The sequence below is a fragment of the Ursus maritimus genome, unplaced genomic scaffold (assembly GCF_017311325.1).
Source record: "Ursus maritimus isolate PB19 unplaced genomic scaffold, ASM1731132v1 scaffold_6, whole genome shotgun sequence".
NCBI lineage: Eukaryota > Metazoa > Chordata > Mammalia > Carnivora > Ursidae > Ursus > Ursus maritimus.
In genome coordinates, this window is record NW_024426774.1 from 28,594,465 (window position 1) to 28,609,228 (window position 14,764).

General features: G+C 42.7%; 1 protein-coding gene across 5 annotated transcripts in view; it reads left to right on the forward strand.

Annotated features, from left to right (window-relative positions):
• The window catches only part of CRIM1 (cysteine rich transmembrane BMP regulator 1), a 187,105-nt gene that overhangs the window by 112,435 nt on the left and 59,906 nt on the right, over positions 1–14,764 (forward strand). For all 5 annotated transcript variants that reach the window (XM_040623086.1, XM_040623088.1, XM_040623087.1 and 2 more), the window contains exons 6-7: positions 1,957–2,139; positions 4,572–4,769. In XM_040623086.1, the coding sequence (XP_040479020.1) occupies positions 1,957–2,139; positions 4,572–4,769 (381 nt within the window). The remainder of the gene's footprint in view (positions 1–1,956; positions 2,140–4,571; positions 4,770–14,764) is intronic.

Sequence of the window (14,764 nt, forward strand, 5' to 3'; positions counted from 1 at the left end):
CCTCCTCAACTCTTCAAATCTCGCATTGAGATTTGTAGCTTCCCACAGATGGTAGATGGGGCTGATTAATGTAACCAAGTAATTAATATTGATGGGTTTATACATTTTTTTCCTCACTTTGAGCGGGTGCTCTGCATTCCGTTATAGTACACTGCTTTACCTCACTGCACAGCGTGCAGGTTTGATTTGTAAGAGCGCTCTGTCTTCCATACCTTGAAACTTGTGGTCTGACTGCCGCTCTCCTTCCAGCCTCAGCTCAGATTAGTGTGTTGACTGAAAGTACGTAGAAGAATGCTGAGCTGTAATAAGATGATACTTTGTAACCCAGCCTTAGTTTTCTGAAACAAGAAATACTGTATACAGCTGCAGTAGGGAAGTAGTTCAAACACTCACCTTTGCCGCCTGTGGAAACAGGGATGCACAGCTTGCCGCCAGCCAGTTATGTGACTTTAGGCAAGTCACCTAATCTCTTTTAAGGTTCATTTTCCTAATCAAAGAAATGGATAGCTCTGTCTTCTCCACTGGACTGTTACAAAGTCAAATGAGAAAGTCATTGTCCTTAAGTACAAATCAAGTGCAAATATATTCAAATTAAAATGCAGTGAATGTCTCTTTAAAAATGGTCAACATGCAAGGTGTGACGTATTAAATGATACTGGGAGAGAGAAGCCCATGAGAGATACATGTGTCATAATCCAGTTTTTCCCACCTTAGTAAACAGCATCAGCGCAGGTATGAGTAAACATACCTCAACTTGGGAGTATCTTTATGTTGCCAGCTTTATTGAAACACATCATGCAATTCACCAAGTTAAGTTGTATAATTCAGCGTTTTGTTTTGTTTTTGTTTTATAAAGATTTTATTTATTTATTTAACAGAGAGATAGCCAGCGAGAGAGGGAACACAGGCAGGGGGAGTGGGAGAGGAAGAAGCAGGCTCCCAGCGGAGGAGCCTGATGCAGGGCTCAATCCCAGGACTCCGGGATCACGCCCTGAGCTGAAGGCAGATGCTTAACGACTGAGCCACCCAGGTGCCCCAATTCAGCAGCTTTTAGTAAATTCACAGGGTTGTGTAATCATCACAGTCAATTTTAGAATGCTCGTGAATAACCGCAGAAGTTCCCAACTCTTTAGCGGTCGCTCAGCATTTGCCCCCAAAGCCCCCAGTCTTAGGCAACAACTAATCTAATTTTTGTCTCTGTAGAAGTGCCTGTTATGGGCATTTCATGTAAACAGACTCATACAGTATCCTGGGTTTTTTGATTGGCTTCCTTTAATTAGCATAATCTTTTCAAGGTTCATTAATGTTGTCGCATATATCAGAACTTCCTCCCTGTTTATGGCCAAGAAGTATTTCGTTGTATGGATATACCACATTTCGTCCATCCTTAACATCAGTTCATAGACATTCAGGTTGTTTCCTAGACGTGTAATGGTGTTTTGTTAAAGTCCAAGTGCTATTAAAATTATAGATTTTTAAGCTGGATAGAAAAAAGAATTTAAGAAAGAACCCTGGAAGAACACAAAAATATCACCTCCAAAAAGACCTAAATAAATTTTTTGAGGCCGAACAAAACTTAATGTGGAGGCAAGATCATTTATTTAAGGCGGCGAATTCTTTAACAAAACAAATGTAATCTCTTTAAAGCACATATCAGATATGTGAGTTTCATGGTCGAAGGGTTACCATTGGAGGAGGGGTTAGGCAGTGTGGGTTTTGTTAAGGAGAATTTCAATTCCTTGGGGCAAAGAGGAGAGCTAGTGACTTTTTAAATTTTACTTTATTTTGCATTGTCCTATTGCTTCTGTTTCCAAAAAGAATTATATTGAGTTTAGTACATTTCTATCAGATTTTAACCTTCTGCTCTCAGAATTTTCTTGAGGCTGTGGGAAAGACAAAAGGACACCACTCAGAAATGACTTCGAATGTGTCTTTGTTTGCTTTAACTCCTTTCAGAAACAAAGCCAGCCTGTGTATTCAACAACGTGGAATATAACGACGGGGACATGTTTCGAATGGACAACTGTCGGTTCTGTCGATGCCAAGGGGGTGTTTCCATCTGCTTCACTGCCCAGTGCGGAGAGCTGAACTGCGAGAGGTACTATGTGCCCGAAGGAGAGTGCTGCCCCGTGTGTGAAGGTAAGCAGAGGTGCTAATTAAAGACTGGTAAGCACACACATGGCTCAGAGTTTTAATGTCAATATCCACCCAAAGCAGTCTCATCCAAAAATTGAGGAATATTGAAGAAGTTCCCTTTTTAGGACATTCGTGGTCCATCTTTTAGGACTTCGATAATGCCAGGTAGGCTGTGTGGAAATCTCTCCTCAGGGGGAGTTATGCCCTGCATGTGGGAAGTGAGCACCTGTTTACACAGGTCAACCTGAGCTTTCCCAGAAGTGCTGTCAGTTTTACTCCCCTGTGGTTCCAGCAGTTCTCAGTAAGTTCTGGGGAAGTTCTCTTCACCCTGATATCAGAGTTCACCCCCTGCTGTCCTCAGATTGTTTGGCTGGAACAAGCCAGCCCTAATCACCAACCATCTCAGCCAGTCAGCTCCCATACCCCTCCAGGGAGGATTAGGACTCGACTGCCCTCCCCACCCTTTGAAAACATGTGTTGGCAAGAGTGGGCTGTGTGGCATGGTGGGGACACCAGGTGAAGGCCCAGCCAAGTGTCAGGTATGGCCCTGGGTCGAAGGTTCTCAGGGGCCTGCTTTCTCTCTATCCCCTCACCCCTCCAGGAACTAATAGCTTTATGTTCCTCTAACAGGCTTTATCCTCCCGTCTCTGATATTCATAAATAATAAACATTTCAGAATAATAATTCTGGATATCCATTCACTACAACCCACCTATTTTAAGGCTTAGGAAACTGAAGTTCAGAAAAGTAGAAGCATTTCTCTGAGTTTATGCTGAAACTAGGAATGATATCCCCACATCTGACTGTGTCTCTGCTATGACCATATCACACTGGTTCCCCAGAAAGGAGGGTCATTTGATACTTCTTGTCCTGATGACTGGGTTACAGACCTTCAGTCTGGAATCAGACATGTCAGTCTCGTGTCTGACGTTCACCCTGCCTTTATCTGCACGCAGGAAACAGGAGGACAAAATGTCATGCCTTTTTCTCTTTTCCTAAAATCCCGTTCAGTATCTGAACAGTATCAGTATATTTACCACATAATATTGAAGATCTAAAAATGTTTAAAGTATACAAACTACATTCCTAACATTGAACCACTGTTTATAACAGGGAAATTCTTTCCTGTGTTAGCAATTATTTTAGCCAACTTGGGAGAAAGGTGGTTCACTTTTTAGGTGTTGTTGGGGATTAAGTTTTAGAAAATCACATCCAACTTTTAACCTTCCCAAATCATGTGTTCCCTAGCTGGCCCCAGTTTCTAATAGTCTCTGAAAGTATGTAGCAGTTGGTGGTGTAGAAACATAGATAGGAACTTCTGTGTAATGATCATAATGAGTTGTCTGGGCACAGATCCGGTTATGTCTAACTTCCTGGAATTCACATCCAGGCTCAGAGTAGAAATGAAGTATGCAGTGTGTAATATTTTTTATAAAGAAATTTATAAAGTCTTATCTAGCTCAGGTCTTTTGGCTAGTTCCATTTCTGGCAGACTGACTTTCCAAAGCCGTGACTGCATTATTTTAACTTTTGGCATTCTAACTCTTATAATGCCGTTACTTCTTTAGACCAGAGAGGACCAAACTCGTCACTGCCTGGACCTTCCTCCCAGCTCAGCAGCCCTGATTTTTTGAAGCCAGATTTTATGTGTTTCTGAAAAAAGAAAATTGAGTGGTCGATCTGGTGGCTCTCATTATAATGGTAGTTGGGGATTTTGTATGCGGTATTTATGTCCTGGTCAGTCACGTCAGAAAACATTTTTTGTTGTTTACAGTATCCTTGGCTACTTTCAATCCCCAAGCTTGGCTGCTGTTTGGCCACCCAGCTCACGGGAAGAAAAATGGCCTGGGTTCCCGGCCTTCCCTCCAGGGCACAAGCTGTGACCCACAGTATGTCTAAACCAGCCTTGTTGTGACTAAGGCCACAGCAGGTGCCTGCTATACGCCTCCCTGGTGTCCATGTGCTGTCCACGTGGATCTCCAGGCACCAGTTCAGTTATCCAAGAAGCCACAGTGTCCCTCTGAGTTGGATGGAGACATTATTTTTCCACTTTACAGGTGGTGAAATTGAAGTATAATAAACATTAAAACTGGCAACTCAGAAGACCTTGTCAGGAGCCTAAAATGGACATGCGTTTTGTAATTACCAGCCCACAGCTCTGTCCACAGAGCTTTGCGACTTTATGAAGTGGTTAACACCTGCACGTTGGTTTTTATGCCACAGATCCCCTGCCCCGTCCGCAGCATCAGGATGGGTAGCTGACAGCTGCTTCTGCATGTTCCCCTGGAGACACTTTATGCAACCTGAGCTTCTGCTGATCGCAGCTGGAAAAGAACTGCCGGTGACCAGAACCGGGGAAGAATGTCTCCAGGTGTAGGCAGAGATAAGATTTAGAATGCCCTCCATCTTACTCGGAACTCACCTTTTTAATCTAGATCCAGTGTATCCTTTTAATAATCCTGCTGGCTGCTATGCCAATGGGCAGATCCGTGCCCACGGGGACCGGTGGCGGGAAGACGACTGCACGTTCTGCCAGTGCATCAACGGAGAGCCCCACTGCGTGGCGACGGCCTGCGGACAGAGCTGCATGAACCCCGTCAAAGTACCTGGCGAGTGCTGCCCTGTGTGCGAAGGTAAGCCTTGTTGATTCTAATGAGTCCCTGGCGAATGTCTCGTATTGGATAAGCTTCTACCAGTGTGTGCTTGTTTGTTTTTTATTTCCTCGGGCATAATGTCTGCTTCATGCTGTTACCAGTTGCAGATGAATTTATTATATGGCCAAAACTAATCGTTCGGGGCAAATGTTGCAAATTTGCAATGAGAACCGTGTGGTCTTTATTTTTACTAGCCGCCAATATGCTTATCTCAATACTTTACAATATAAGAATATATACATTTCAGTCCCCTTCACTTCAAGCCTAATTAGCATCCAAAGGTCAACGCAGTGAGATAGAATGGGAAATAAGACCCATGACTCCAGCGTGGCATGTTTGATTTATCATGTTTCCGTGAGCCCAGGAGTCCTGATGCTGGAGGAAAAGCCTGCAACCGTCAAAGGCAGTTTGCTCTCCCCAATGCCTTCGCCCTGAGCACCCCTTCTCCTTCCAAAATCCTGAGGCTTTTACTAAGGTCTTGGTTGCCTGCATTCACTGCCTCTCTTCCTGTTTAATGGAGAGAAGCGCAAGGCTTCCTGGATTAGTCTTTCCCAAGCCCTACTGCAGCCCATTTCCCCTGTCCTGGGAAGTTTCTTTGCACACGTAAGTCAGCCTTAATCCTCTGTACCTGTTAATACAGACAAGAGAGTGAATATTTATACTGACAGATCCAACAGAGAGTATCCATCATTACGAAGCACATTTGCACAGTAAAACGAACTGCAGTGGATCGTGTTGAAGACGGATCCTTCTAGAATTTTTTAAAACAGCTATTAAGAAACTGACAGGTCTTTTCAGAAATTCAGTTGGCTGGGGGTGCCTGGGTGGTGCAGGTGGTTGAGCAGCCGACTCCTGGTTTCTCCTCGGGTCTTGATCTCAGGGTCCTGGGATCGAGCCCCACATTTGGCACTCAGCGCAGAGTCTGCTTGAGACTCTCCCTCTCGCTCTGCCCCTCCCCCCTGCGCACGCTCTCTCTCTCTCTCAAATAAATAAAATCTTAAGAAATTCAGTTGACTAAATCCTATATCAGGAAGTCTTTTGCTTCTACCTAAATTGTAAGAAACTCAGACTTCAGTGTTTGCCTGACTAGCTTCGTTAACCTCAGAGGGCTTAGAATTCTGAAGAACTTAAAAATCATATAAAAATTTAAGCTGGAGGACTCTAGGTCTATTGACATCACCAATTCCCTCACCATTACTCTTCTCAGAGTGCAGCTGCCACACTTCAAAAGTTTATAGCTTCCAGATGACCAGTTTTGTGGAAATCACCCACCCCTCACACGTACACTCCTCCCATCCCCTGAAGGCAGTGCTTTAGTGCCGGAAAAAGGAGTGGATGGAAATACATATGATGGTATAGGGTCGGCTTTATGAGAAAGGGCACCTTGCCGAAACAGAGGTGGAAATAGCTTTCCCTGAGAATTGGGGACAGTCTGCTGTCAACTTGAAATACTTAAGTTCACATATGTGCATGATAACTTTAAGAGAAATTTAAAGCCTAAGTATATGAACCAGCAAACACTAATCCTTTAACTTCATGAATCTTGAATTATAAATTGAAAATAAGCCTAAAAAGCTTATATAAAAAAAAAAATAAGGCCTTCCCTCCGAAAGTAAGTGAAGGGAAGGCAAGCCCTTTGCAGGCATTAGCGTGCCCACCGTTGCAGTGATAGGGCAGGGAGACTGTCAGTGACCAGGAATGTCTGTGTGTGTGAGACGGACGGATAGATCCGTGCGTCGTGTAGATGTTTGGATAGGGAGCGAATGTTAGTGTGATTACTTAGAGTTTGGTCTCACAGCATCTACTTGGGGTTATAATCTAATCTTCCACTGTTGAGAAAGGAGTGATAGTTTTGGTCAACTGTTAATTCCAAAAAATTTATTAAGAATTTCTGATTGTCCAAATGCAGCACTGGACACAAAGATAAATAAGAGACAACTCCTTGTTAAAGTCAGAGAAAATGTTTTAGGCTGTTTTAAATTAAACCAGGAGAAAAGGTGTGCCCGTCTTTAGGTGCTGTGGGGTTAAGTGCTTTGTATCTGTACCTGATGTCATTGAATCCTCTCGATAACACTGTGCAGGCCTCATCAGCCCATTTTAAAGATGAAGAAATTAAGGTTGAGAGAGACAAGGGTAATTTCCTCCCAGGTCAGTGGCAGTTACGTAGCCGTGATGGGATACACGGACGTCTTATTCAGTTCTGTCTGTTGCCTGCACTCCCGCATGTCATCTGTTTGCTCATGCCCCTATTTCCAGTTCCCTTATTCATCTCTCTTCATCTCTGGCTCTTGGCCCTGTGTCGGGGGGAGACCGGAGTGGGGTGGCAGTATGAGGAGCTCAGGGAACCGATGCCTTTGAGACCCATCCCAGACTGTCTTCCCGAGCCTGACGTCTGGACAGTCTCTCACTGTAACTCAGCATCTTGATTTCAAGCTGTGAGCTTCTGCTGGTCTCCGTTCCCCTTCTCTCCTTCATCCAGCCTTCAGCGCAGCCCATTTTCTAGTCCTCAGAGAACTAGATTATCCTGAATTTCTTGGTTTTGCTCTTAAGTAGTGAGTTTCATATAAGATTGTGCTTGCTCTCCAGTAACTCTCATTTTAAGACGTAAGAGGAAGACAGAAAAGATCTTTTGGTATGGGATCAAAAAATAGTGCCCAGCTTAAGAGTGAATCCTAAAAGGTTACTTATTAATAATAATAAACTTATAAAATAATACTAGGCAAATGAATCTTGTTTCTTAGTTTATAGGACCCAAGAAAGTCTCTGAACTATTCGAAAATACTTTTTCAGCAGCATATTTAAGTAGAATTTCAGGTGAACTCAGAAGAGTGAAAAGATTAGATGAAATAAGAAAAAAAGCGAGGTGTTAATGTGTAATAAATAATCAGCCACTGTTATTTGGAGAAAACCAGGAACACTGGTGTTTATGCAGTTTGTACACAGTAAATTCCTCTGCGCACAATTGCATAACAAATGCTGGTCCTCACCCTGTTCGCTACAGTCCCGGGATACATAGTCAGAGCCTGAAATGAGATGAAAGAGCCCACACAAAGATTGTGGTTTGAGATTCTTTCTTAAATAAATTATGTATTAACAAATATGGCATGTTAGGACCTGCAGGGACAGCTGGTCACCTTGTTGTGACCATTATTGTTCCTGGAGCTCTACCTTTCAAGTGACAACACCATGTGTTTGGTGACTCCTGGAGGAATGGGGACTGGAACCTGGGGGCTCTTCAAGACTTGGCTATTACTTGACAGCTAACTTGATTCACAAGTACCTAAGTGCTTTTTAAATTGGCACTTAAGTACTCTCATGAGTGAGTCTTACCGAGTTATTGTCAACACCCAATTCAGGTATACAGATAAGCCATCCAGTTTTGTAAGTCTGTAACTGATTGTATTCTTGGGTTTTGTTCTGCTGGCTTTTCTCCATTTCTTCTTATTCTCCAATCGCATGATTTAAATTTTCTGGCCCTTTTTAAAGAGCTAGGATGGAAGAGAATGGAATAGTATATGAAGTTTGCAATTTAAGTGTCCAGATGGAAGATATGGCCTTATCTCCATAAAAACTGAAAACAGAGGAGCACCTGGGTGATACAGTTGGTTGAACGTCCGGCTCTTGGTTTTGGCTCAGGTCATGATCTCAGGGTCATGGGATCGAGCCCTGTCCGCATCAGGCTCCGTGCTCAGCACAGAGTCTGCTTGAGACTCTCTCTGCCCCCCCCCCACACTCATGCTCTCTCTCCTCTCTCTCTCAAATAAATAACTTAAAAAAAAACCCAAAACCTGAAAACAGAAAAGGAAGGTGGCAGAATGAGGTCTTCCTCGGCATCTAGTACTATTTGTGTCATCTTATTTATAGCCCTTAATGACAGTAGCTAACATTTCTTGCACACTGACTGAGCCAGCCTGAGTGCTTCAAGACCAACAGCTCATTTGATCCTCACAACTTTCCTCTGGTAGCACCATCCTCATTTATCATCACAGAACCCCAAGTTTAGAGGCCATGTAACTTGCCCAAGGTCATACAGCTCAAAAATGGCGGAGCAGTGTGTTTCCAGAGCCTTGGCTCTGGACCCTGCAGGAGGACTGCCCCTGAGACAGACCCTGCACTGCACTCCAGGTTCACCAGCAGCCTGAACGAGACTCCTCCCCCGTGAGCTAGGAACTTATCCTATTCTTTTGGATCCGTAAAACAGCACCTGACATGTAAGTAGGCACTCAGAAGTTATTAATGAATAAATGATGAGAGAGTGAGTTAGGGAGCAAGGGAAAGCCTGGAGTAGGAAATCAGGCAAACTCCTTTTACAGATCTCCGTCTCAGCTGAGTGAGGCGGCGTACCCTGATAAAGGTTTGCTTAACCAGAGTCTCAAATGCTGACCCTGATCAGATGAAGAAAGAATAATGTTAGAATGCTTCTATTTGAAAATGCACTCTGAGAATAGAAAGCAGGGTGTTAGATGGAGTGTGTTTGGCACACGGTGGGCCCAGATGTCTCCAGGAGAGTTGGACCAATTACTTTCAGGTTGACCACGCAGCCTCCTGATGAGCCCTGAGCTCTCGACTCCTTCCCAGGGTGGCCACGGGGTCTTCCAAGACCGGTGTGTAAACTGTGGCTTGTTCTCTCTGCAGTTCAGCCCCTGTATCCAGACTCGCAGAGTTTAAGTGGGGCTTCCGCAGACCCTACAAGGCTAATGCTCGCTGTCAAATTTAATGTACTGCTTTTAAGACCTGCCTTGCGAGTACATAGGTGCTGCTGCCTTGTTTCAGCTAGAATTTTTTTTTAATGTCACAATTCAATATTGAAAATACTTTTTTTCCCCAATAACATCAGATATAAATGCTGCCTATGCTGATTCTTAATGTCAGAGGGACCCTAAGGACACAGTCCTACTTTCTATTAAAAAAAAAAAATCTATTGTATAATTAAAGGTAAGATAAGGTGCTGGGGAGGGTATAGGACTCTATAAGGTGTATAGGACATGGCTCTAAGGTGTATAGGACATGCCCTGGATGACTCAGTAAGAAAAATGCAAGAAATGTGAACAGGTGTGAAGCCAGCCTGGCTGCCACACCTGATGCAAGAGATAAGAATTTCATTGTCACTTCGAAATCTTGATGTCAAGCCTGATCTACTGTTTCATCTTGGGTTGTGGCTGGATCCCACCCAGGTGGCCACTGGGACCTGCTGGGGGGATTTGTTTGTTTTGATGACCTGGGGGATTTCGGAGCCAACACGGAGAGTATCTCCTATCGAAAATTAGGAACAACATGGGTACTATTTTATAAGGTAATGTTCAATATCACGACTTAGGTTGCCAGTAAATAAATTCCATGCTTGTGGTTGGGCAGATGGCTAGTTTCTTTCTACGAGTTCTGTTTCTCTGAAACAAGAGCCAGTCTATTTCCCATCTCAGACAGGAAATCAAAGAGATATTTGTAGCTTATCAAAGCTAGATAATGGGTATATAAAGGTCTGTCGTATTATTCTATCTACTTAAGTATTTTTTTAAATTTCCTTAATAAGAACTTAAAATGTGTGCTATGCACAGAGTTATTATATGAAACTGAATGGAGTTTCAGACGGGTCTAATAATTCTGCTTGTCTGGAGCACACCAACTCCTGAATAAGATTCTCTGGGCATTGATTCTTCCTAGTTCTCTGGACCTAGGATAGACTGTGATTGAACCAGACAGTCAACCATCTTTCTTCCTGGCACCTGGCTTTCTTGGATCTCTTAGTTGGGTAATTCTGGTCCTACTTGGGACAGTGTTGAAGAGCGTGAGTGAGGCTTTTCTTGACCTGTGTGGCTTGAATAAGCCCCTTCAGCATCAGCTCACGGAGTGGAGAGCATGCTGAGTACCTCTGGAGGGCTGTCAGCTGTCAAACGGGCTGTCCTCCTCCTCAATCCTAATTTTATAGGAACACCCTATTCTTTCCCATAAATGCTGATGATACCATTTGAATCAAGCCACCCTTCAAATTTAATTTCTCTTAGGCTGCCAGAAAAGTCCGTACCAGGCACATATCTGGGTGGGAATTCCTTAAAACAAGAAAAAATGTTTCCAGCCCTGCCCATAATACTTCCTCACTGAACAGTATCTCAAATGATTAAGCTACTGCTTCTGTGGCTAGGAGTCAAACATAGTTTGGCTGACCCAAGAAGTTGTGAAGTCAGAGATGCCGCAAGGTCACATGATATTAACATTCTGGTACATCAAACAGGGATCAAAACTCAGTTTATGGGTGGTATTGTTTCAGTGCCATGGACGGTGCTATTATTAGTAGGCCAAGAATAATAAAATACTCGTAATATCTCAAAGACTGTTAGGCATGCTGTTTCATCCTTTAACTCTAAGTGTCCTGGAAACCCGTTCCATAAATGGGAATTAAAATATGGCATGGTCTGTTTTTTAGCTTGTCCAAATAAGGCCCTGTGTTGGGTAACAAACCCACAGCAGAGGGCTGTGTGTTAACCTAGGTGGGTATGTAACCTAAAGCACCAAAACTTTTTCTTGGATGAATTTCATAATATTTTTATTTTCTCCAGTCATTTAAAATAGCTTTAGATATTTCAAATAACATGAGAATGTTATTGTTGAGATGATTAGAAAAACCTCTGGCTCTGATGTTGCAGTTTTCAGCAGTCCTGGCTATGAAACATTTTCCTGTGAATGTGGCCTGCGAGGGGCAGGTAGCTCTTTATTTCTCCTGCTGTCCACTTCCCATACCTAAAAGGGCATTATTGCTAGGTGTCTCCTAATTTTCCTACGTAGATAATAATTGGGTCTCATAGTTCAGACTTGGGCCTGCTAATTTTCATCTAATCAACAGAGGCAGGAAAACATAGTCTGGAATGCTAACTATGTGAATGAAAAATATTTAGTCATTCTTGAAATGATAGGAATGTTTTTCCAACAAGCTTAAATAAACACAATCTCTACTGAGACTGTGTTAAACTTTTTTTGGATAAGAGACAACTCTTAGGCAACCAAACAGAAGTTAATGAAGGTTATTAAGAAACATGCCCTTCAGAAAAGGCTCATGGACTTTTAAAAGAGGAAGATTCCATTTTCTTTATGGTACAACCATTGACCCAGAAGTCGCAGAATTGGTTTTCTTTTAGCTTTTGTCAGCTTGGTAGAATTTAACATTTTAACTAATAACCCCATTGTCTAGCTTTTCAGAGATTTTCCGCTTTACCTAACCATGACTGTGTTAGACCATCTTATTTTGCAGTCCTCATTTTTGTCTCCTTCCCCGCTGTTGACCTCCATGCTAGGGAATGGATGGGTCTCAACACACCTGTTTTAAAACACCTGATTGTACTTTTCGCAGGAAGCTTGTTTGTTTATACCTATACCAGGTTCGTTGATAAAGTAGCAAAATTAGTTTTAAACATACCAAGATTCACATACCCAAGTGAAGTGTTTTTCCTTTCAAAATAGTTGTATGGGAAAACTGTACAGTTCCTGCAGAAATATGGTCGTTCAAAATATTTTTGGTACTTCTCTGTTGGAACTGGCTCCGGAGCTCACGGCACATCCTCGTGAATGCCCTTAGCTCCGCAGACCCTCGACTTTCAAGGTTTATCAGACTCTAGGAAATAGTCACAGTCATTGACGTCTGAGTCTGGTGAAAAAAGTAGATGATCTAGCTCGGTAAAATCATGCAGAGGAAGCAAAAAGGGACAGTAAAATAAAGGCACTTTGTCTTTTATGACAGAGTAATTTGCTCTGAAAAGCAACTCCAAAGAGAAGTTTCAAATAGAATTTTAACATGAATAGCATTTCAGCACAAGCATATAGCCTCTGAAAGTGAGTGCTTTTAGCAATAACACCTATTTGTAAGTATAACTCCTGGTGTGTTTATTAAAAAAAAAAAATCAATTCACTTAGAACATAGTATTTTTATGACTTCTAGGGGCTAGAAGCATTTATTTAAATGGTCATGTATTATAACATTTCTGTGAAGTTACAGGTGCTCCATTCAAACATATTTTCAAATAGACTAAAATAATTTCCCTATAGAAATTTTAAGAGAGGTAGTGATTCCTACGTGATTTATTTTTAATATCCTAGCTCTCTGACTCCACTAATGGTGGTACCATTTTAAACCATCTCACTGTATGGTGTCAGTTTATCGTATAAGAACAGAATGATGTCCCATTATTTGATACATGAGGGTTAGCTTCAGAGATTGTAACCCAGTGAATTGTTTTAGAAGCCCTCTTTAGAGGTGTTTTCTGTGCTGTGTCTGTCTGATTATTGAAGATAAAATGTCACTCAAGTGTATAAAATGTCTGCTGCAGTATTATTGTTTAAAAAAAAAAAAAAATCCTGCAGGAATGAAAATGTCTCCCGAAGAGGGTTCCTTGGCCTTTTGTGGGTCTTCCATTAGAGGTAGAGGGGGCGGGGAGCTGGATCACACCCACACGTCCTCATCTCGGTCTGAGACTCCCACGTGCTCCCCGTGTCCATCAGCATGCACACTGGGACATCTGTTACCGGGGGACTCAGCACGGCCACATCTTGGTCTAGGGGTCCTCCCGTCAGTTTGATCGAAATTCGGTAGGTAATAAGGGATAATGAACATTGAGTGCTTTTTTGAAATTTGTCAGAAACACGAAGTGATGGTGATGCCTTGGCATTTCACGCGTGTTTTTCTTTTTAATTTGAGTTGAATTAGTAGCAGTTAGACCGTATTTGTACTTACCATTTATATCTACAGAATAGCTATTTACATATCAAGTGAATTTTACTTTCACACCTGAGAGATGAGCTGGATTTATCACGTTTGTTTGAAACAGAGCCCAGTTCAGGTGGCCAGACCCCTGGAGACCACAGAGTTTAATGCTGGGCACCAATCGAAAATAAGATTCAGGACAAGGCTCTAGCTCTGATTTTGCAACACCACTGTGAAACACAATCAGGAATCCCCAAGAAAGTTCTAAGGCCAACAAGTACTTGGTCTCCGGGGGGCCTTAGAGCCCTCAGCCCTCTAGGTTCGACTTTTCACCTTGGCTGCTGGAGCAGAGGGAGAGCGGAGTCTGTGAGCCACGTCCCCCACCAGGCAGGACCTCACAGCATGCACTCTGGGTGCTGACCTCATCCCTGGCTGCAGTGATTTCTTTTCTACTTAAAATTTACCTTGGCCCTCATTTCCTTACTTTGAAAAAGTGTACATGCATGATAAAATTTGAGGCTGCTTTGGACCTGCTTTGGAATCCTGCTAGGTATATTTAATGCTTGTTGGGGTATTCAGAACCTACCATTTGTTCATGCCCGTGCCTTGTACTGTGGTCCTGGCACCATTACTTTGGCCATCAGTCGGAAGACAAGAGATGGTGTTCTTTTTCACCTTAATTAGAAGGCTGTTGCCCTGCACATCAGTTCACTTTCTAAAACAATTCATGGAGTCTCTATTTTATTAAAAATCTTTAAAAAATGCTTAGCAATGATAATAATCCGTTCGGGATGACCATAGGCCTCGCAGATTGAGAGGGATTGGCATATCCAGATCTTTTCAAGATCATGACTCTTTCCTGCTTTCGGGGAACCAGGAGATTTTAGGCCAGATTAATTCAGTAGGGATACTCTACAGTCCTGTGACAGACACTGAGCACATTATTACTTGAGTGAGACGCCCCCAGTATTGTTAAGAAAGTACTGGTTGAACTATCTCTTACTGTTGACATAAGTCTTAATTCGGTCCCACGTCTGAAACTAGGATTTGCTCATCAAAGACAGCTTTTAGAGATGGGTCTTCTGTATCGTCTTGCAACTTGAGAGTGGCAGGACTACTGGCAAAGTTACCAAAATATTCTATATTTTAATGTAATGAGTTTGCCTTCCTCCCCAAAGATCCAGCAAGGCCCCCATCATGAGAGAGGAAGAACGGGGTCAGCCAGGCACACAGAACCATTGTTTCAACTCACACTGGATAAGCTGATTATGAAGAGATTTCTGTT